Source organism: Episyrphus balteatus, chromosome 4 (assembly GCF_945859705.1).
Source record: "Episyrphus balteatus chromosome 4, idEpiBalt1.1, whole genome shotgun sequence".
Lineage (NCBI taxonomy): Eukaryota > Metazoa > Arthropoda > Insecta > Diptera > Syrphidae > Episyrphus > Episyrphus balteatus.
In genome coordinates this window covers 544058-567286 of record NC_079137.1, presented here as the reverse complement: position 1 = coordinate 567286, position 23229 = coordinate 544058, and the positions used below count along the sequence as shown (strand labels likewise).

The following is a 23229-nucleotide window of genomic DNA, read 5'->3' as shown; positions in this document are numbered from 1 at the left end:
TGCTAAAAATCGTCATTTTGGCTGTTTTCGAGGTTCTGTTTTTATGTGGGGTAATTTATTATAAACAAATTTGTAACGGTGATTATAAGAACAGATATTTTTCTTTCAAAAACTGTTTAAATTTTCCCGATATTTTTTTTATTGCTCGAGATATCTTAAGTTTCAATTAATAAGCCAAAGAGAAACTAAACTTAATCTAAAGTTTAAGTCACTGGTCACAGAATTTATGCCGCAAGAACCAAAATATACTTTTCAGAAGGTTTTTGGGTTACTGAACTCGAATCCGCAATCAGAAAAGTTCTATTAGCCTTCGTTCTTGAAATATTACCGTTATAAAAAAAAACTTTTTTTGCATTTTATAACGGAAATATTTCAAGAACGAAGGCTAATAGAATTTTTTTGATTGCGGATTCGAGCTCAGCAACCCAAAAACCTTCAGAAAAGTATATTTTGGTTCTTGTGGCAAAAAAAGATTAATTTGGTTGGCCTGTGTTGTTTCTGATTCAAAGACCGCTACTTAAATTTTAAATATCTCGGGCATTAAAAGAGATATCGGAAAGATTTAAACATTATTTGAAAGAATAAAACCAGTTCTTATAGGCACCGTTACAAATTAGTTCAAAATGAACTACCCCACATAAAAACATAGCCTCGAAAACAGCCAAAATGACGTTTTTTGACAGTTTCTAAAGGTAATATTTCAAAAACGAGGCCAATAACAATTTTTTGACTTCAGATTCGAGTTCAGCACATCAAAAACTACTAGAAAAGTATATTTTGGTTGTTGTGGCAAAAACCTTGTTGACCAGTGTTACCTATCTTATGGGGACAATGCAGGACGCTGTGGTGGCTGCCTTTTAGATTAAAAATTAATTCAAATGCACACCAAAAAGAACCTCGGTAGAAATAAAAACATTTTATATACATTATTTTACATACAGCGAAATTCTGCATATTTTATTTTTTTTTTTTGTTTTAAACTTACGAATTATCACAAATATTGCGTATAAATATTTAATCAATTATTTTTATGCCGTCTTTGTTTAAACTTAAAAAAATACTTAAATTACAATTTCTTAAATTTATTATTTTGTTCATTTAGATTTTTTATTTTTATTATAAAATATTAATTTCGACAAAAATGTATTTGTTTTAATTTTTTATTATTTTACCTACACAAGTATAAATGTATAATAACAATTAATTTAATATTTGCCTAAAAAAAGTTTCAAATATTTATAACATTGAATTGAGTCCGCATTTGTTTTTATTTTTTGAATAATTTTCTATCTACATTTTTTATTTATTGTATAAACTACTTTAAAAAAAAAAACTTTTTAAAATGCGTAAAAATTAAAAAATGTTATAGAAAAAAATAATCAACATTAACATATTTTATTTGTATTATAAAAAATATTCGTTCATTATTTTTTTCTTATTTAAACCTACCTCTCTTTTTAAGGACACTTAATTCATATTATTTATATGCATATTTTTATTTTAAATGTAAATTTACAATTATGGAAGGATTTGTTGCTCAGTATCATAATAAATTTTTTTAAGTTTAATTTATAATTTAAACGAATTATATTCACACGACGGAATGGTAAGTTTACTAACAAGAGGATCAAACAAGTTCCTTATTCATAGTTTCTAATTAAATAATAAATTAATTTATTAAGTACTTATTAAGTACGAAAAAATCTGAGAATTCAAAAATAGTATAAAAGAAAAAAATAAACTCGATGAAAATACTAAGTAATTCTCATCCCATCATTACGCCAGATATAACATTTATTATATATAAAAAAATTAAAATAAAACAACCAACGAAGAATGTTCTAATGCACCGCACTAAATCAGACGTTCTTCAGGGGGAGGCTTGAGCACATTGTCCATTTCCAAACGTGGATTACAATATTCCTGAGCACTGGGACTGTACGTGCCTCTTGTTGCCCGTTTGTTGCGTGCCATCACCAAGAATGTACCCAACAAAGCAGCAGCGATAAGTAGTAGAATAACTACTACTGGAATGACAATAATTGCTATGTCTGCAGTTGATGGACCATCGTCCTTAGCCACAATCTATAAACAAAAATTCGAAATATAACTGAGTTCAGTTTGTGGAATTCAGGAAACAAATTACCATCGCTGAGCAGTTCTTTCCACCAAATCCATCTGTGCAGTTGCAGTAATAATCAGCGACATCTGTACATGCTTCTACACAAATTCCACCATTCATGCACATGTCTTGTTGCTGGCAAGGATCCAAGACGTTACATTCTGATCCACATAGCTTAACTTCACAAAGACATTTGAATGAACCACGGGTATTCATACAAACTCCTCGCCCACCACACTTGACAGGACCAGTTTGACATTCGTCGATATCAATCTCGCACATTTGACCTTCAAAGCCAGTGCCAGTGCAGTTGCAGGAATAACTGCCTATTGAATCTTTGCATTCTCCACCATTTTGACAAGGTTCAGGGTCGCATTCGTTGATATCGATTTCACAAAATCGTCCTGTGTATCCTATGCTACATTGGCAAATAGGTGGCTGTACAAAAATAAAAAGATCAATTCCAATTCTATACCATACATGATGTAAAAACACTCACCGTTGGTTCTGTTGTTAGACAAAAACCACCATTTTGACATGGTTCAACTTGGCAGAAGGGAACATCACACAGAGGACCCTGCAACCCTTGCATACAAAAGCATGTGAAGTTATTTCCTGTTGTCATATCTAGAAAAACATTTAACAAAAATTTAGTATTTGAAAATAAAACTACCTGGTTATAAAGAACTTACTAAAACCATCCACACACGTTGATCCAGATCTGCATGGCTGATCGGCACATGTAACTAACTTCAAGACATCACACTGTGGGCCAGCATAATCCTCTGTACAGTCACAATGATAAGCCGCTACCAAGTCCGTACAATTTCCACCATTGTGACATGGCATAGAAGCACACTCATCTATGTTATGCTCACACAATTGTCCATCATAACCAGGCAAGCAGCTGCAAATAAAGCTAGCTACTTTGTCGATGCAAGTTGAGTTGTTTGTACAGTTTGCCAATAGACATTCGTCAATATCGATGGAACAATCATCGCCCTCATACCCTGGTCGACAGTCACATGCGTATTGCTCCGATGGATTTGTGCACACAGCTTCATTTTTACAATCTTCTTGGAAGCAAAGGACACAACCCTCTTCGGGTTTCGTTGAGTTGAGTCGGAATTGTGAACGTGGTTGTAAGTTCTCCGAGTACATTTCGTTGTTCATAAAATAAGGAAGTATCAGATCACCTAATCTAGCTTCTCCCAAGCAGCCTTTGAATGTCGCCCCCGATGTCATGCCGCGTGATAAAAGGTTATCAGAAAGAGGCATTCCTCCCAAATAAACCATGTATTTGCCGGAAATCAAATCTTGGAAAGCACTTTGATCAATGTCAAGAGTGAATGCTGGGGATGGATCTGGTGTCTCCTCCCATCCCTTCCAACCACCTTCAAGCTTTCCATTTTCCACTCTCAAAAACACTCGACTCCACTCGAAATCAGACTTATCTTTTGTAAATCGTTTTGTTTGTGGAAGTTCTAGGCTCGATTTCCATTGAACGGTAACTTGATCGCGATAAGCAGCCACATCAAAATATCGATCGCCATCTTGAACATACAACAGTGTACCACCAGTTTTGGTTCTATATGAAATTTCAACAACAGGCTTCAAAACAGTCTCTTCCTCGGGATTCACAGAGAAGTAAGCAAAGGCCAAAGGTGCTTTTTCATTGCCCTTAAAAGTCATATTTGTGATACATTCAAAGCCATCGTCTAAATTTTGGCACACTCCATTGCCTGGACATTTATTCAACTGACAAAACTCGATATCCTGACAAAATTTACCCTTGTACCCTTTGGGACATGTACATTCAAAGTCATTCCAGGTGTTTTTACATTCAGCATTATGCTGACAGGGTTTCTTGCGACACAAATCATCAGAAACAGCGCCCTTAAGAACTGAATTACGATCAATTGTAACTTCACCGAATGGTTTTGGAAGTTGTAAATCTTCTTCGTTCAACGGATACAACTCTACAATCATTGCATGTGATCCATTGCTTATTTGAACGTCTTGAATGATACCCTTGAAATATAGTTTATCTACTTCTTCCTTGGTCATGTTGCTTTCTAAATTATCAACAGCCGGCGGCGCTGGTCCACCCAAGTACAATACCTGTGCATCCAGTTGACCTGTCGATGACAGTGTCTTCCGGAAGTACTCGGTACCGTTTAGCTTGACTTGGACCAACGTTTGATTTCGCACAACTTCTATAAGATGATTATAACCATTGTCGAGTTTATTTCCACCTACAGTATACGCCTCAGGTGTTCCATTAAATTGCATTTTAACTAAAAGTTCACCACCATGAAGTTTTGCTGAAACATATGAGTCTCCAATTTCACCTTAAAAAAAAATTTCAAAATATAATTAAAAAATCAAGACAAATCACACTCACTTGTACCCCTAGGGGATGTCAAGGCTTTTCTAGTGTCACTGCCAAGATAAAATATCTGTCCCGCTGATTGTCGAGTTCGAATAAACATTGAAATATCCAATATACTCCGAATAGCTCTTCGAGCGGTTTCATTGGTTTCCACCAATACAGCAGAATGCGTAGTGTTTTCGTGCCCAAACGTTGCAGCCGTTATATCTGAAAGAATTCTTGATAAAACAACCTGAAGAAAAATATGCTTTTTAATTTAAATTACTATATTTGCACGTATGCCCTAAATGAGGTCTCTGACATCCACATGAAAACGTATGCCATAGATCTTTACACTCTCCATTCGAATGACATGGATTAGGCTTACACTGCTCTGATCTCGGACATCCACTTTGAATTTTGACCAAGGATGTATTATCATCTGGTTTTTCATCCGGGAATATCCATTTGCCATTAATGACTATGTCTTGCATACATCCTACAAAACTTGTTGGTCGGTGTGTTAGGTGCCTTAGATAGGATTTTAAATTTGGTATGGTTCCTCCTAAGTAGGTTAAGGGGAAATATGGTTGGCTACCATTGGCACTTTCATATGATCCAATCGGATAGATCGCTTGTTCGTCGTTGGCCGAAAGAACCAAATGTGAAGTATTTATGGCAACAAATACCTTATGCCAATTACTGTCGTTCAATTTCGATCCAATAAAAACTCCTTCCCATTTGTTGAGCAGTGATGAATGGAGATTTAATCTTCCATTAATAAGTTCTAGTATATAGCTAACTGGTTCATTCTGACTTCCAGATGTTCCAAAAGCCAAAACTCCATTCGGTAAGGTTGTTCGGAATTCTAAATTTATATCATAGCCTTCTTCGCGTGTGGTCTTGACCGTTATCAAACTACTAATCACCATTGATATTGTTGTGGTTTTTTCACAAGTTGCTCCTTGGAATCCATGTTGGCAGGAACAATTGAAAAGGTGTTGAGTTTCGTTGAACAAATAAGGCTTGCAGATACCCTTGTTTAAGCAAGGTGAACTTCTGCAGCCAACAAGTTCAACTGAACAATTTTTTCCTCCCCAATTGGCATCACAATCACAATCATAATCATTTGTTTGATCGATACAAGTTCCATGGACGCAAGGTGTGTATCTGGAAATCAAAATAAAAGTTTAGTCTTTTCTAAAAATATGTAGTTTTGAATGTTAGGTACCTATCGCATTCATCTATGTTTTTTCCACAATGGTCACCTTCAAATCCAGGATCACATTCACAAGTATAGTTTCCAATCTTTAAAGAGTTTCAAAGGTTATAAGATTTTTTTTTTTATTTATAAACAAAAAAACACTTACTCCATCAACGCAAGTACCATGTTTTGAGCAGGGATTGCTTTCACATTCGTTAATATTTATATCACAATTCTTTCCCATTATTCCAGGTACACATATACAGTCGTAACTGTGAAAAAAAACAAGCATTTCATTTATTTTCGTTTCGAAAGGCCATCTTATAGTCACTTACCCACTAGCGTTTTCATAAGAAAACTCTTGTGAAAAGATTGGTGGAAGATCTTGCTTGTCTGCCATTTGATACAATGTTAAATTGGAACGTTGCAAGCATGTTCCATTATACTGACAAGGATTAACTTCACATTCATTTATATCAATTTCACAATTTTTTCCCGAAAAACCCGGAAAACAATTGCACATGTAATCATTGATCTTATCAATACACTCTGCTCCATTTGTACATTGATTGGACAAACATTCGTCAATGTTAATTTCACAAAGATTACCAGTGTATCCTGTGGCTTCACAATCACAGTGAAATCCTCCCAATTCGTCAATACATTTTCCATTATGCTGACAAGGCAGTGAAACACAATCGTCAATATCGAAATCACATAATCGTCCAGTCATTCCGGGAATACATGAGCATGTGAAATTATTAACCATATCAATACATGTGGATCCTATTTCACAAGGATTGCTTGCACATTCATCAATATTAACATCACATTCTTTTCCAGTGTAACCAGCTGGACAAATGCATTCGTAATCGTTTACCTATGAAAAATAATTAATTCAAGACAAAAAACAAAACAAAATTAGTTAAGAGAAAAAAAGAAATGCTAAGGCAAAACAAAAAATAGTAATCCTTTGTTGAAGCAACCTTAAAACGCATTTTAATTTTCTAGCAATATGAAACTCTGTTTGTATCTACTATCAAACTCGTTACGAAACTTCCTTTCGCTTGTTTTGCAATACCAGGCGTTATGAAAAGATTTATTAGCGAATTTTATCAGATTCTACAGAATATATAGGTTAACTCCACATACAAATTACTTACTTCTCTTAAAATTTTTCGATGCTTTCCATAGTTAAAGAAAAACAACTAACTCAATTTTAGTAAAAAAAAACAATTGATAAGCCTTTTGAAAATATTTCTTCAAACTCACCTTATTCACACAAGAAGCTCCATTTTTACATGGCCTGCTAAGGCATTCGTCTACATCTGAGTCACAAAGAAGTCCGGTGAAACCGGGTTCACAATAACATTTAAATGATCCAGGTCGATTAACACATATTCCATGACCACATATTGTAAGATTCTGGCATTCATCAACATCGTAATCACACTGGGTTCCATTCCAGCCTTCGGGACAAACACATTCATAATTGACATCTTTATCCCTGCAAACACCTCCATTGTGACAAGGATTTGAACTGCAAACAGCACATTTCATATTGTCTGGACAAATACACTTATTGTTCGAGCACATCATGGGATCCTCGCAAGTTGTGGGAGTGCAAGGTTCAAATTTTTCACATCGATCACCGTCAAAGCCCGAGGGACAGTAGCAGTGAGTTCCGTTTAGGGAGCAAGTGCCACCATTCAAGCACTTGCACCCATCCGATGAAGTTGGGAATTCACAGTTGAAACCTAATTTATTTCGAACAAAAATGTTAGTACTTGTCTTGACCTCTATTAGTGTTTTTTAAATAATTTCAAGCCATCATTTAGTTTTAAAATATACAAAATTATTACATTAACAAATAATTACGTTACTTTTATTGTCATAGTTAAGGTTTTTACTTTTGTTAGTTTCAAAAAAAAAAAACGAAAAAAAATCATAGTTTGTTAAATTTTGTCAAACCTGAATATCCACTAGCACAAATGCAAGTAGAATTTGAAGCATTTCCGGTACAAGTACCACCATTTAAGCATACAGAATTTGAACATGCATTCAACTGGGCGGATCGCGACTGGGGAGTTGGGGTTGATATTGGGATACAATGGCCTATTGGGCCTGGATTAATAATTAACATTAAGAAAATTAATATATAATTTTATTCACAGTAGGTATATTTACATAATTTTGTTTCAAAATAATTTTTATTTTTTTTGTTAAATTAAATATTCTAGATTACCATAATATTACAAGTAAAATAAAATTTTTAGCACATTCTCCCTTAATATAACTATACCTACTACATAAAAATTGAACAAAACAAAAAACAGTAAGTTAATAAAAAAAAAATGATTTGATAATGACCGAACGAAGTCATTATAAATTCAAATTAATATTCTTTTAACTTTGGTAAATAAAAATGAAATAAATAATACAAGATAGGTACAAACAATATATATTTACAAAACAAAACATAGTAGAGCTATGGAGCTGAAATAAGCAGATCTAAAACCTGCACATAGGATTTCCCATTTATATTTATGTAACTAGCTCTTAAAAAAGTTGACTCTATAAGGCCTACAAATTATTAACGTACATCTTTTATTTTTCAGCCAACTTGACGGAACTCCCCTCTTTCTACGTTGATCACCTTCATCAGGTAACACTAATTCTCCCACAATTTTGGTAGCTATAAAATTTTATTAATTTCGTTAAATTTAAGTTAAATAGTTTATGTATATATTTATCTCGGAGGGAGATGAACCTTTTGAGCATGAACAAGAGGTTTTTTGGTGCAGAAATGGAAGACGTTTGTCTGTCTGTATGGATTGTTAAAATTAGGAAAGGTGCATCAAAAGTATCTTTTATCTTATGAACTAAAATAAGCGATAGAACTCACTTCAATTATACCACATCCAATCCATCCAGGCAGACTCAAGCTACTTGTAACATTTACACATCACTTTCGTTTCCCTTCACATCAAAAAATCTCATTCAAGCTCCTAGACTAAACTTAGAATAGAATCTAAAGAACACCATTGATTGCCAGCCATGGCATAAAAAAAGAACACGTAGGATAATCCACTTAATGTCAAATGGATTTCTACATTCTACTTGAGGGATTAAATGATTTTTTCAAGTTTTTTTCTTGTTTTTGATTTCTCGTCTTTAAACTTTAATTTATCGTCGCCCGAGAGTTGTTTTGTCGTAAACGCCAAAATGGACTTTTTTAAACTGGATATGTAGTAATAGGTTTTATAACGTTCTCTTTTCATTTCTGTTATCAGATTTGTCCTATCGTTTACCGTTACTGAGATAATTAGTGTGCATTTTGTCGTATATCCACAAAATAAGCATTGGATTAGCGTTGGTTTGTCGTAAGCGCCAACTTTTGGCGTTTACGACAAAAATTCTATGTATTTTTCAGCTTTTTTTTCTTCAGTATTGGTTTGTCGTACGTCGTACAAAACCGATACGGTAGAAAATTTCGAAAGAAATTTTAAAATTGTTTTTTCTTACATGTTTGTATATATCCGAAATAGAATGTAAACAGATATAATATACCTACTAGAAAAGTATTTATTGAAAATAAGGACTTCATGTGCTATAGGGACAACGACTTTAAAAACTATGGGCTGCATTAAGCTCTGCGCTACTTGAGGTTTTGCTTTATTCCTAGAGGTGCAAGGAAGAAAAAAGTGCATTTCAGAGACATCTCAAATGTTGTGTTTAATTAATGGTTCTTGTCGTTTGTTCCTGCCGCAAGTATCTTGACCTCATCCTCGGTCGCAAGAACCGATCTGACACAATATGGAAGTGGGTGTGGCTCATAAATATGTACACTTGTTGATCTTCTATCAAAAACACAAGATCAACAAGTCGACCGTCGGTCGCGGGCGCCACTTCGTTCAAGCGCGCTGTCTTGAAAGAAGTGAAAAAAGGTTGCGGTTTTATTGTTTTATTTTTGTACACTTATTGATCTTGTCGCTTCGTTCACGAGCGCTGTCTTCAACGAAGTGAAGTGAAAAAAAGGTCGCTGTTTTATTGTTTTATTGCTCTTGTATCGATCACACAAGATCAACAAGTCGACTGTAGTCATGGGCGCCTCGCCGTGGCGCCTCTTTGTTCACGCGCGCTGTCGTGAACGAAGCGAAAAAGGGTTGCTGTGAGTTTTGTTATTGCACCCGCTCGCAAAAACACCTGCTGGTCGAAAATTATTTTTTTAAGGCGCCATTGTTCTTCGCGAAAAAAAGGTCGCTGTTTTATTGTTTTATTGCTGTACACTTATTGATCTTGTATCGAGCACAAAAGAACAACAAGTCGACCGTCGGTCGCGGGCGGCGCTTCGTTCTAGCGCGCTGTCTTGAAGTGAAAAAAGGTCGCGGTTTTATTGTTTTATTTGTTGTTTCTTTCATGTTTCATAGTCATAGAATGGCTTTTAGTTTTTGTTAAAAAAAAATTTTTTTAATTTTTTTTTTCCATGTTTATGGTCATATTTATTGTTTTATTCTTTGTTTTTAATCTATTTATTTTACTACTATGTAATAAGAAACTATTTTTTAAATGTTTAATTAATAAATAAAAACGAACTGTGAAATTTGAAAATTTACTTTTTTATTTGTCTTGGTATTGGAATGTCGTACGTGCGCCTACTTTGTCGTACGTGTATGGGATGGAAAAAAAGTTGATTTTGGTGGCGTTTACGACAAACTGATTTTGGGTAAAAACCCCGATAATTTGAAAGCCAAACTAGATGTGACAATTTTGACAACATAAATATAAAGAAGATATCGCACAAAATATTCTATTAAAAATTGAAAAAAATCTATCGGCCAGTTTTTTTTTTATAGAAGCTCAAACCTTAAAATGCGATTTCCCAAAATTCCAAAATTGGCGTATACGACAAAACAATTCTCAGGCGACGTTATGTCAATACTACTATATTCGCGTTAAAGCTAAAATAGTTACAAAACTTGAAGGGGGTGGGTATATGATTCTTAGTTGATTGCACATGTGTTTTATTCTTTTTTGTTTTAATTTAAAAAGAGAACAAAAGTTCAGTTAACATCCATTTAGTTTCAAATATGTTATGTACACTTAATTAACTGACCCAAATCTAAATTTGATATAAAATAAGTTTACAAAAAATATCTAATATAAAAGCTTAAATTGAGTTAAGTTAATACTAAGTTTAAATACAAGTTATTGAGGTAAAGGAATTCTTCCCTAAAATGTTTGTTTAAAAAAAATCAAATCCCACTACTTTTTTGTGTGCATTATTTATATTTACGTATTAAAAAGTTAAATTGTATAGCTAATTTTAAATATTTTTTAAGAAAATTCTTACCAGTTGTTCCCGGCTTGCAGATACATTTGCCACCAATGCAATCCGAATCAATTGGACATTGTGGACAAGGTGGACCCAGTTCACAAAATATCCCTGAAAATCCTGGTGCACAGATGCACTGAAAATTACTCTTCTTATCCAAACAAGTACCACCATGCTGACATGGTTGGAATTGACACTGATTAATAGATAGCTCACAATTATTACCACCCCAACCGGGTAAACACTCGCATGTATAAAAACCATAAGTATCAAAACACTTTCCACCATTTTGACACGGATTCAGTTTGCATTCGTCAATGTTGTTTTGACATAAGGTTCCCGAGTAACCAGTTCCAGCACAATCACAAGAGAATCCATTCACCATATCCATACAACGGCCATTATTCATGCACGGTTGAGAGGCACAATCATCGGCGTTTATTTCACAAAATTGACCCGTAAAACCCTTGACACAGTTACAGTCAGTTGTTTTTGTTCCAGTTGGAACCCAACATGTGCCATTGTTGAAACAAGGATTTTTCTCACACAACGGATGAACGTTAACCTCGTTCTCGCATGTTTGGCCTGTAAAGTTGGGCGGGCAATAGCATTGGTAGTCTCCGCGCTCGTCTTCTTGACAGCTGCCCCCGTTTGCGCATGGATGAGATAGACATGGTGGCCCAGTGTCTACCTCACAATTTTTGCCCGTGTATCTGGATGTACAGTGACATTCATAGCTATCTGTTCGAGATATACACGATCCGTGTTGCATGCATGGATCATGTAAACAATAGTCCATTTGGACACGAATGAGCGTATCATGGTCACCACATGGACCGGGTGCAAGGGGACATGCACCAAAAGCAACTCCTTGAGCATGCATTGAGCTTGCGTTGAATATCAGTCCTGGTCCATTAAGCAGGCAGCCAGAATAGGCATTGCCAAGTATCAGAATTGCTGCTTCATTCTTGACATCCTGATTTGTCAGGAATTGTGAATTGTATGTTGAATTTGCTGCAAACCAAAAAGTTTATAAATATTAATTTCTATAAACGGCTTAAGTAGTTTCATATACCAATTATCATAGATGAACGATCAACCACTAAATTCAAGTTTCCATATTCATATTTGAATTGTATTGTGTGCCACTTATTGTCTAATAACTTAAATGGTAAACGTGCATCCACACGTGCATTTGGTCCCGTGAAAGTCACTTGAACAAAGTCGCCCGACACTGAGAGCCATAGTGTGTGTCGATTGTATTGCTGTGAGAGGATTTCACCTCCTAAAAATACAAACATATACATATGAATGAAAAATTAATATTTCCACAACAAAATAAATAAAAAAAGTAGATACTTTACCTCTACATGTCCTAAAACTAATTGCCGAATGACCCCAAATGGGCATCGGCGTTAACAGTCTCAGATAGGCAGATCCATTGAAGTATGCCTCTTTTGAATCTCCAGTTGCTTCTGTCTTATGTACTAAATCTAATGCTGAAAGGAAAATACATACACTCGTAAGTTAAAGTAGATTAGCTTATGAAAAGAAAAATATGTATTTTTGTATATTTGCTACATTTTAGCATTTTTGTCTTTGACATTGGTTTGTGGATCTATGTATCTCACCGATAAATGGTAAATGTACATATCGGATATCTCTTAATCACACTTTCTTTCTACTTATGGATAAATGAAAGTTGCTACATGTTTGCTTTCGCATGTTTGCTTAATTTACGTTTCATTTTTATTTTTTTTTTTGCTTTTTTATAGAATCGCATTTATGAATAAATGTAATAGTCAAGTGCATTTATGAGTATAATAATTAAATTCATTTAAATCATATTCAAAGAGAATTGTATGTTTCAATCCTAACGGATAGTAGAAGCAGGTTGATGATTGATATACAAATTAAAACATCATGCTAATGGTGACCTTAAAATTATAATTTTGTAACGTTCATAATACATATTATTTTCTCAAACCTACATTTCCGTTTGAATTCTGGAATAAAATATTGATGCTGTAGTTGGTATACCTTCGTTTCACTGGAACTACAATGAATGATGTACCTGTTTAAAGTACACCGTTCAACTTGAGTAACTTAAGGTGGGAATGAGATGCTTGATTTATTTTTAAAGTACTTAGGTAAACAATTTTAATTTATTCAGTTTAGTCTCTATTTTTTTGTGTTTTGTTTTAATAAATGTTAATTTTTTGATAGTGTTAATGTATTTTATATTCCGGATAATGTTCTTAAGAAACAGTTATTTTGTATATAATATGTACATAGCCAAGTAAAAGATTAATTATGTCGGAGTTTTTTTTTTATATGGGAAAGTTAAAGATAATTTTTATCGGCCCATAGAATTTGTGTCTTAAATGTGTTACAGAGATTACATTCCAAAAATTGATAAATTACATGTTTACTTGCGATAAAAGTATTATAATGTGATTATGTCAAGTTATGCAATTTAAATAAATTGGAGCTTGAGATAACAGTCAAACATGACATCGTGATTGATTGATAAAATAAAAAATTGTGACTCAATACGTAGTTGTGTATGTGTGATCGTATAAAAAGTCCAATAGTTATCGGATACAATTTTTCTTTTTTTTATTTCTTAAGGATCACAAATATCAGTTTATTTTTCTGAAGAAACGCATTCTATTCTATAATTTCTTTTTTTTTATCATATGCTCGTTTGTAGAGTTTTTCGTTTTAAATTCTAAGAAGGTCCCTGTGGTGTATGTGGAACTTTTTTTTCTGACAAATCTTGATGGTTCTATTCTTGAGAAATAAATCAGACAAATTCGCGGTTCTTTGTTTTTTTTTTTATTATTTTTAAATTGGCTATGCGAAGTTTTTCCTATAGGATTTAGCACTAAAGTGCCGTTTTAGAATACATGTTAAAAAAAAAGTCGTGACAAAATCATGTGTTGTCTTCCATTTTTTACGTTACATTAAATCTTCATATATAACATGATTGTTTTTGCTAAATTATCTCATTCTTTAACCCTAAATTTAAAAATGTAAAAGTAAATGAAATATATGTACCTATACTAACTAACTACTATTCCATGTGAACTAAACGAAGTAAATTCTAATCGGCAGTAAAATGCACATTATCGCATTATTATAGAATGTAACAAGAATAAACGGAACTCAAAATAAACAAACATAAATAAATGAAAAACAACTATGCTCCAGAAAAGTGCAATTAGCCAAACGCCTTAGGGTAAACGACATGGAAAACGCAACCCTTATTCTCCTATAGTCTTACACTCCTATACTTTTAATATATGGGTAAAACCGTTTCCCCTTCATTGCACTTTATAAAGCTTGCATGCACTGCTCACAATGTTGAACCGGGGGAAGCGCAAGTGGTTTGGGGGCAAAAATGACTGCGATTTTTTCTATTGACTTATTACATTGGAAAGTATCTTTAATGTCTCCATTTCATAAAAGAAAGGTAGCTAGCAGCGTTGCCGCGAAGAAAAAAGCAGAGAGGGCCATTTTGAATTTTTTTGAGGGCCATTTGACAAAATTGTGGGCCAAATATTTTACTAACAAAATTTTCCTAAAAACATAAAAATGCAATTTATTAAAAATTTTATTTATTCTTTTTTATTTGTTTAAAGCATAAGTAGCCGATTTCATAAACATTTAACAGGCTTTTAAAATTTTAAATGACGTTTTTGTATGGGGCACAAAAAACGATAAATATTTAAAAGGCCTTTATTGGCCATACATTTGTTAAATCTTATTAGTTTACAAAAGAAATTAAAAAAAAACACAGATGTACATTTTAAACTTTTAATTCACAGACATCTTTTAGCTTTGAGCCACTTATTAAAAATAAATAAATACAACTGACGTGAGAAAAATCAAATTACTAAACGAGATAAATTAATGAATTCAGTATACATAGGTACCTATTTATGTGTGGTGAATACACGTTGTAGTTGCGATGCATAGCGATGATATATATTTAATTTTGTAAAGCCTTTTAATTATTACTAAGCACCATATGAAGATGAATCTACTAAAACTTGGATTCGTGGGCCATTTCTAATTGGCCCGGGAAAAGGGCCAAAATATAAGATAGGGGGCCAAATGGCCCGATCGGGCACTTTGTGGCAACGCTGTCAGGTAGGTAGATATAGGTGTATAGGCAAGTATTTCCCATTGAACGGAAGATAAAACGAGCTTTGGCTTATTTGCTGCTATATTGTGTATCGGACTTATGTTCAATGTAAAGCATAAATGTTTCATTCGATACCCTCCAAACACTATTGATTTTGTTTTTGTTTTTGTTGTAACAACCCTGCTATGGGGTTACTGTTGGGTTAATAGGCTTGTTTTTCATTTTTTTTGTAATAGAAAAGAAGCAACTAACGTGCCAGAACTCTAGCCCTAGCGTTGCAATGTTTTGTTTATGCTATTCTCAGAAAATAAAATGATTATATAGAAAAGACGAGGAAGTTGGTTAGGTTGAAGGGGGGAGGGTGGTGGGTGGTGTCTATTCTAAACGTATATGACTGAAGTGGCCTTGTAGTCTTATGAGTTCATTAGGCCATGTGAAGGGATTGACTTTGTTTTATATTGTATTCCAGTTTTTCCGACTTAATGTGGGCGCCTGATAGCGGTTGGTATGATAATATTGTTTTGATTCCTTTATGTCAAAGTATTTTGTTTTAATTTGTTTTCTTTTAATAAGCTCTGCATAAAGGAATTAAAAAATTCAAATCAAATGGGAGATTTTATAAAAGTTGGTTTTAGTTACCCTTATAAACACACAGAAATGCAACGGTTAGATCAATAGGAAAACAGTACATGAGAAACATTCTGATCTTTCATTCCAACAATGACCCAAGACCAAATTCCATTTGCCTCAAAGAAAATCGATTTTTTTGAAAAGTTGCATTCTACATTTTGCACAAGAATTCATTAATATTGTTCAAATTCGCAGCTTATTAGCTCAGTGACATCATAATGTAGCTGCTTTTTTTAATTTTAACCATTATTTAATTATTGAACTGTAGTCTAATGGATGCATGCTATCATACTTGTTTTCCAAAGAGTTATTTTGCTTATGTCATAGATTTTAAATTTCAAAAAAAATCACTGGCTATCAGCTTAACCCAAAAAAAGCACGCATACAACCTGATATCGTTTTAGAAAAATACTAATAGTAAACAATTAATTTTAAGCATGCGTTGCACATAAGAGACCTTGTTGCAAATGGCAACAACTTAGCAGAAACATAAATAATTACTAAACTCGGAGGTAATTTTTTTGTTATTTTTTTTTTTTTTAATTTATTTTGACTTCCTAAACAAAAAGTAATAAAGCATTGAAAAGCTGAATACGAATTTGCCACTATTATTTTAATTAATGTGTTTTTGTATATGGATGAATTTTTAATTTGGATATTACATATAAAGCCTAAAGTGTGGTTATTAAAATTCAATTTTTGTTGTACCATTCGTTTTGGTACATTTTTTCGTAGAATCAGATTATACTAGTTACTTGTCTCAAAGGTTTTGATGTGTTGAATTCAAATCCGAAGTGGATGATGTCTAATTATTGTATAACAACTTCAATATGCGTTCTTATCTAAGAAAAACGTGGGATTTTTTTTTTCGTGTATCTTCGAATACAGCACATAAAAAATCCACATTACCCGAAGTTACTCTATGGAGTAGCTAGATATAGGCAAACAATAGAATAAGACATCTGCTTTGAATTTGGTTGTTTTTATTTGAATAGTTTAAGTGGCAAAAAACGTCCATTTACATTTGTATGTTCGAATTTGAGAAAGAAATTTTATTTTGTGTCATAAACTCTATTAAAAGAATTGACTCTCCTGTCTTGAATATTGCATTTTGAGTGATGCAGTACTGCAGGTAGTACCTAAGCACAATCGATACATACGTCTATTATATTTATTTAAATTTTGTCTTCAACTAGGTCACGAACCAAGTTTCTTGTATGTTAAATTCGAATTTATTTTGTTTTTGAATGATTTTGTATAGTCAGTCGTTAAAGGAAACAAATATAAAAAAAATTGATATGAGTTTTTTTTTTCAGGAGGATTTCCTGATGTGTTAAAACAGGAATAGTACCTTTTGTTACTATATTCATATGTTTAAGCAATTCTGTTCTATACTTCCAAATAACAAATACATTTAAACTTTTTTAAACACTTATTAAGTGAAAAAGAAGATAAGTACATACTTTAAAATCTTCGTAGGTATGTAGGTAAACACATAATACATGTTTATTTTGCAGTTATGGTGCCTTAACATCTTTTCAACAGGTTCAAACATGCGTTTCTAATGATATGCATTAACATTTCTTCCTATAAATGCAAAATAGGCTCTAAACCTCTCAGCGCATATAAACAAACCAAACCAGAAGTTGATTTTTCTTTATTATTTTTTTGTGTGCTAGTTCGTTCGTTTGTTTGCTTTACTTGCGATATATTTAAAACAAGTTTTGGATTCGTAAAAAAATCTAATTCGAGATAATTGTTATCAAACTTGAAATAATTATGATTTATAATCCGAACAAGATCGTTTGCGTAATTCTTTATATCTTTTAGCTGGAACCTCAAGCTTTAGTTTAAGGGCTAAGTCGCTGATTTACCATTTTTTTTTAAAGATTTTTTAAATTTGTACTTATATTGACCAGATTTCTTTCTAGCCAGTGACCATACATATTTCAATAAAAAGTAGGAACTTAACATAAGACATAGAATTTTTTTTATACCAAAACCAACAAATTTCTGTAAACCTATTTCCGGATCAAATATTTCCGGTTTCATTTATTTCGTTTTCACGAAAGCTTTTAAATTTTTTTTGCATTATTTCACATCAAAATTTTGAAAAAAAATGTTTTTTTCGTATTTCATCGATGTTTTTGAAATTCTGCTTTAAAAATTGCGTTATTAATTCCTTGAAAATGGTCTATAAACTGGTCTATAAACTTGGAAAATGTGGGTCGCACACATTCCCTTTTTGACAAAAAATTTTATAACTTAGCTTTGGGAAAATTGAAGCTGTTATTTTATTCTTAATAGATTTCCAAAGTTCTTTTTTGAATAAAAAAAATCTAATTTTTTTATGAGGACATGCAAGGTGAAACGTTTTTTTTAATTATGAGTTTTCCGGGTGTTTGACCAGAGTAGCATAGGTTCCTTTTATTAAATTTTTCTAAAATATTGTGTACTTTTATTTTTTTTTTTTTGTGGATTTAAAAAGATTAATTACTTTGAGCAACTTAAAATATAAAAGCAAGTACATTCGACCCAGAGCCAAGCATTTGTATTGTTGTTTGTGCTTGAATGAATGACACATCGGTTATGCATTTGGCTATGACGCCCACAAAAAACGAGATACACAGTTTAGATATCATTAATAGAGTCTCGCTCTCCAGGGGATTAATAACATTATTATTTTGTTGAGAGTTTGTCTGATGTCCAAAATCAAAAGGCATGACGATTTAAGTTGTTGGATAATGTGTTAAGCATTATACACAACTTGAACTGATGCATCAAAATAAATTAAAAGAAGTATCAAATGAACATCTTAAGAAACGTGAAACAATTTATCTGACTGAGTGTTAAAATAAATACTTATCTAAATCGTAAACAATTGAATGTGAACAAAAAAAATGTTCTCAGAATCTTTAATAAGTTTGAAACCTAACAGAGAGGTGTCTTGAAATGAAAATATGGGAAATCCCGCATGATTTTCTCAACAAGAAAAACGATATTATTCTATTCAAGAGCGTAATACATCGACCTTGGAAAAATAATAATAGTTTTTTATTTTTATAAATTGATCGTAATGTCAATGTACAAACACCGCTAAAAGTATATATTCATTTATTAAACAGCTTAAGTTACGTGGGATTTTTATTTCTTCAGTATGTAGTTGAAACTAATGTTTATTTGATGTTATCGCTAAGTACCAAATTAATCAATTTGACTTATAGAACGAGTAATTTGTTTTTACATTAGTCTTTGAGGATGTACGTAATTTGATTATTTCTATAGTCTGTCACAGTCCTCACAATAATTTCATTAATTCATTGACCTCAGGTGGTTCCCTTTTTAAAGAATGCATCGTTTTTAATAGATAAACTCTAAGTGGTCAGAGCTTGAGTGAAATTCGTCTTCAAAACACCCATTTAATGATAAGATGCAGATTCGGAAACTTAAAAAAAAAAAGAATTCTATTTGAATATTCTGGGAAAAAGAAATTGGTTTGTTTTTTGTTTTAAGCTATTAGAGTTTTCACTAAAGCAGTTTCTTAATCATTTATCTGTGTCAAAAGTGTAGAAAAGGGGGTTGTCGGTAAGAATTTTAGTTTTGATAAAACTCAATGGGTTTTACGAGTTTATCAGCTACTTATTCAATTTCGAGAGAAACGTGCTTAAAAAGTTTTTTTTTTTTTTTAAATTTTCTTAAATATATTTCTGTTAAATAATAACTGATTAGGAAATAAAAGTATCGTTTTTTTAATATTTGAAATTAAAAAACAATTCATTTTATGTTTTTGAAAATATCGCGTGTTTTAACATTCTGCAATAGTATCTGCCTCCAGAAAAAACTGCCAGACTTTTTGACTCAGTTTTATTTTGTTATAGGTACATATGTATGTGCCTACTCCTAAACCAAAAATAAGCAGTTTACCTTGGAATCTAGTAGTAAAATGTAGTTATTGTAGTTTGACCCATTCTATTCTACCCCACACCCATAATTAAAATACCTTATATCAATTTTATTTTCAGGACTTTCTGCTTAAAAGAGAAATGTCTGCAACGGTTGTTCATTAAAATGACGTTTTAAAGAACTATGTTTGTGTTGATATGAAGGAAAAATTCTCCAGAGATCTGCTCACCAAAGTACACTAAAAATGCTCAAGGCAAAAAGCCTTTTTAAGATATCGCGGCAGTACTGAGAATTTTAAATTAAAAGTAAACCTGCATTTACTTTTTAAAAGCATCGCCCAACTACATAAAAAGATGTCCGTTTCTCAACATCATGTCGAAAAAAATTAAAAAGAAAAACAATTGGGTGAGACGAGAAAACCTATCTAAAAAAAATCAAAATAGGATACATCGGGTTTTATTATTAACGGCTTTAAAACTAATGTACATCGGTTTCTCCTTTTGAATCCCTCCCTATTTTCCTGAAGCTCGCACTGTGTTTAACATATTAAGGGTATTAACTCCCTTTAGTGCGCGTAAATTATAAAAAAAAAAACAAATGTATAATAAATGGATAGAAAATAAAATGCTCCCTAGTCTAAAAGCGCAATGTTAATAGACGAAACTGAGATAGATTTGCATCAATCAAGTCGACCATAGACGTCAACAAAGGCAAAGGTAAGATCAGCGTACTTTCTTTAGTCCTTTACTAATCAGTTTTTTTTTCGGGCGAGCTTGCAAGCTTCCAACAAGTACTTATTTATAATGTAGGGGACGTTTGAGTCTAAAATGGCGCTAACTAAAGTGAAGATGCTTTGCATAAAAATAGGAGTGATACAAAAATCCAAAATTACTTCAAGAACACCATCTTGGCTAAGTTCACCACCAACAACCTTAATGGTACTTTCATCTAGAATAAAAATGCACTGAATAGCAAACGACGATTCTCCAATGCAAATTCAAGAGGTAAGTCTTAAAACTTTAAATAAATCCAATTGAATTATGAACATTTAAAATTAGTTGTATATTCTCTTTTCGAAAACGAATTAGGCAATTGATTTTTTTTAAATATCGGAAATTTCAACCAATTCAACCTTACTTATAGCGTTTTCGTTTGGTCGTCCGGAAGCGTCCGGAATTACTTCGAACGATTCTGAAACTGATCGTTTGGCACTCAATGACAGTTCTAATTCTGAAAAGAAGAGAAAATCGATTCTGAATTTTGAGGCAGAATCAAAATCAGAATCACGCACACATGTTCACACTTTAGATGTCAAAGTAATGAAATGTCATTCTTTGTTGTTCATTTCTCAATTTTATGATTTTTAACTATGCACAAACTTTAAACTATATTAAAATAAAATGAAGAAAACAAAAAAAAAAAATAGATAACTTAATAATAATAAAAAAAAAATAAACAAAACAAAAATTTCATCAGACGTTCGCATTTGACGTTTCACAAATACAAAGAAACCCAAACTTCAGAATCAAAAAAAAGTATGCAACTCTGATCGTTTGGCATTCCGGATCGGACAGTCCCGGACAGTTCTAAGAATTCCCAAACGAAAACGCTATTAGATTTTTTTGGCGCCCAATAAAAACTTCATGTTATTCTAAATATTCATTTCATTTTATTAAAAATGACCTTAGACCTTTGTTATGCATTTATAATTAGTTTGGTAGGTATTTCCGGGGAAGTCAGAAAATAACTGGCGTTTACCTTTATTCCTAGAATTTTAATTTGTTTCGTTTATTCCCCTGAGTTATTAGTCATTCTCCGGGAATTCCATTTTTTTTTCAATTTCCAACATAAGGTACCTACGTGCAGGCGTCAAGCTAGATTCTACTTATCAACATCTTTCGAACATTTAAGATGTCATTCACAAAAATAGGGTAAAGTTGTATTGATTTGTGTTGTTTTTAAAGTAACCAGTAATAAAACAAACCAGTTTTATACGTTTTCCACACCTCATTCTATACACACTAAAATTCAAAAAACGGGAATAACCATCATTATTCACCACGATTTATGTATAATTGATCATGAAACATCCATGATGGATAGCCTACCAGTGTGTGGGAATCTCATCTCATTCCCTTGTTTATATAGTCTTTCCCCAAGGAATACCCTACCAGTTCCATTTTGATTGTAAAACCTTTTTTTTTTATAAAATAATAATACAAAAAATATAGTAAACACAAACACAGAGACAGGTTTTGAAAAAGAAGAAAAAAAGTAATTACTACTATCCTCTTCATAACTACACTACCACACTCCAAACAAGTCTACCTGTCGCATTTTTTTTTGTTCACAATTCACATGTCGCATCTCACCTCGCATGGCTGCGGCGGCGGAAAGCATTGTTTTCTGTTTCCCTTTAAGTTTTGGTAGGAAAACATGACTATAATGACTACAACTTTTAATACCAAAGCATAGCGCAAACAATTGTAGGAACGAGCGAGACACCCAGATGATAGTTATTTGTATTGTGATTTTACCCAGGTAAATAGTAGGTAACACACCCTCAAGCTATTCTCAAAAATTTTCTTTATTCTTTTGGATTTAAAGGAAAAGTCTCCAGTCTTAGAGAGAGATTAATGATGCCTTTAATCTTACCAATAAATACATAAGCTGATATAAACACGACCAGCCATCCGAAGTCACGAACAGGATAATTTGATGAGTTCTTAAATCCCAGTTTCATGGTGTAGTTTTGTTGGTATCTCTTCTACACCTCCCACACCCCGCAACTTGGTGGTAATTTTATCCAATTTTATCTCTCACTCACTCTTTAGCTGAAGCACTATAACTTAACAAAACTAAGCCTTGATTCTCTCTCTTTCACTAGCCTTTGGCAAGAGACATTTTATCTGGACATTTTTTTACAATCATTCACGTTATTATAATTAGGCTTTTCACTTTTTCTTCCCAAATTCACAATTTAATTGATATTTTAAAATTTTTAGTTGAGCTTGCAAAAAACGGGAAACTAGATTTAAAAAGAAAACACACACAATGGAAATCGAAGAAGTTGTTGCAAATAGTGCAATCAATTAGCTTTGATTCTTTCTCTTTGCATTCGTCATCAGGTTTAATTTCACTATTACCGTCATACAGTCAGTCAATCTACTGCTGCTTGCTACCACTTTAATACTACTACGGGAACGAACACCACACAATACTCACGACAACCGAATTCAAACTAAACTGAAATGGATTTCCAAGTAGTGCTAGTGTGAAGTGAAACTCTCCAACAGTTTCATATTCCATTGTCCAGCTAAAAAATGAAAAGTCTATATAAATAAATATCTTGGGTAGCCTCGTACTAAGGTGGTTAGTGAGGGATCGATAGTGTACTAGCATAATGGGGTTTTTCTTGTCGATATCTACTTACCTGTAGTGCGAACAGGTAAGTTAGATTTATTGCAGGTGCCACAGGTATTCAAGTGGAACGAATAGATGGATAGTGAAATTG

At 32.8% G+C, this 23229-nt stretch overlaps 1 protein-coding gene across 4 annotated transcripts; it reads right to left on the bottom strand.

The window, feature by feature from the left end:
- Positions 1-1750: 1750 nt before the first annotated feature.
- On the bottom strand, positions 1751-22973 carry LOC129918059 (protein crumbs). Of its 4 annotated transcripts, XM_055998389.1 has the most exons (16): positions 22513-22972; positions 22371-22473; positions 12397-12531; positions 12108-12317; positions 11051-12046; positions 7669-7821; positions 6970-7454; positions 6033-6577; positions 5864-5969; positions 5725-5801; positions 4780-5663; positions 4527-4721; positions 2815-4473; positions 2622-2749; positions 2147-2560; positions 1751-2085 (listed from the first exon to the last, which is right to left on the bottom strand). In XM_055998389.1, the coding sequence occupies exons 2-16, from the start codon at positions 22456-22458 to the stop codon at positions 1855-1857; spliced, it is 6306 nt and encodes a 2101-aa protein (XP_055854364.1). In that variant the 5' UTR covers positions 22459-22473; positions 22513-22972; the 3' UTR covers positions 1751-1854. The 4 variants fall into 4 exon arrangements, with proteins under 4 accessions (XP_055854364.1, XP_055854365.1, XP_055854363.1 ...); XM_055998390.1 differs by having other exon boundaries at positions 4533-4721; positions 22371-22973; XM_055998388.1 differs by having other exon boundaries at positions 22371-22972.
- Positions 22974-23229: the final 256 nt, after the last annotated feature.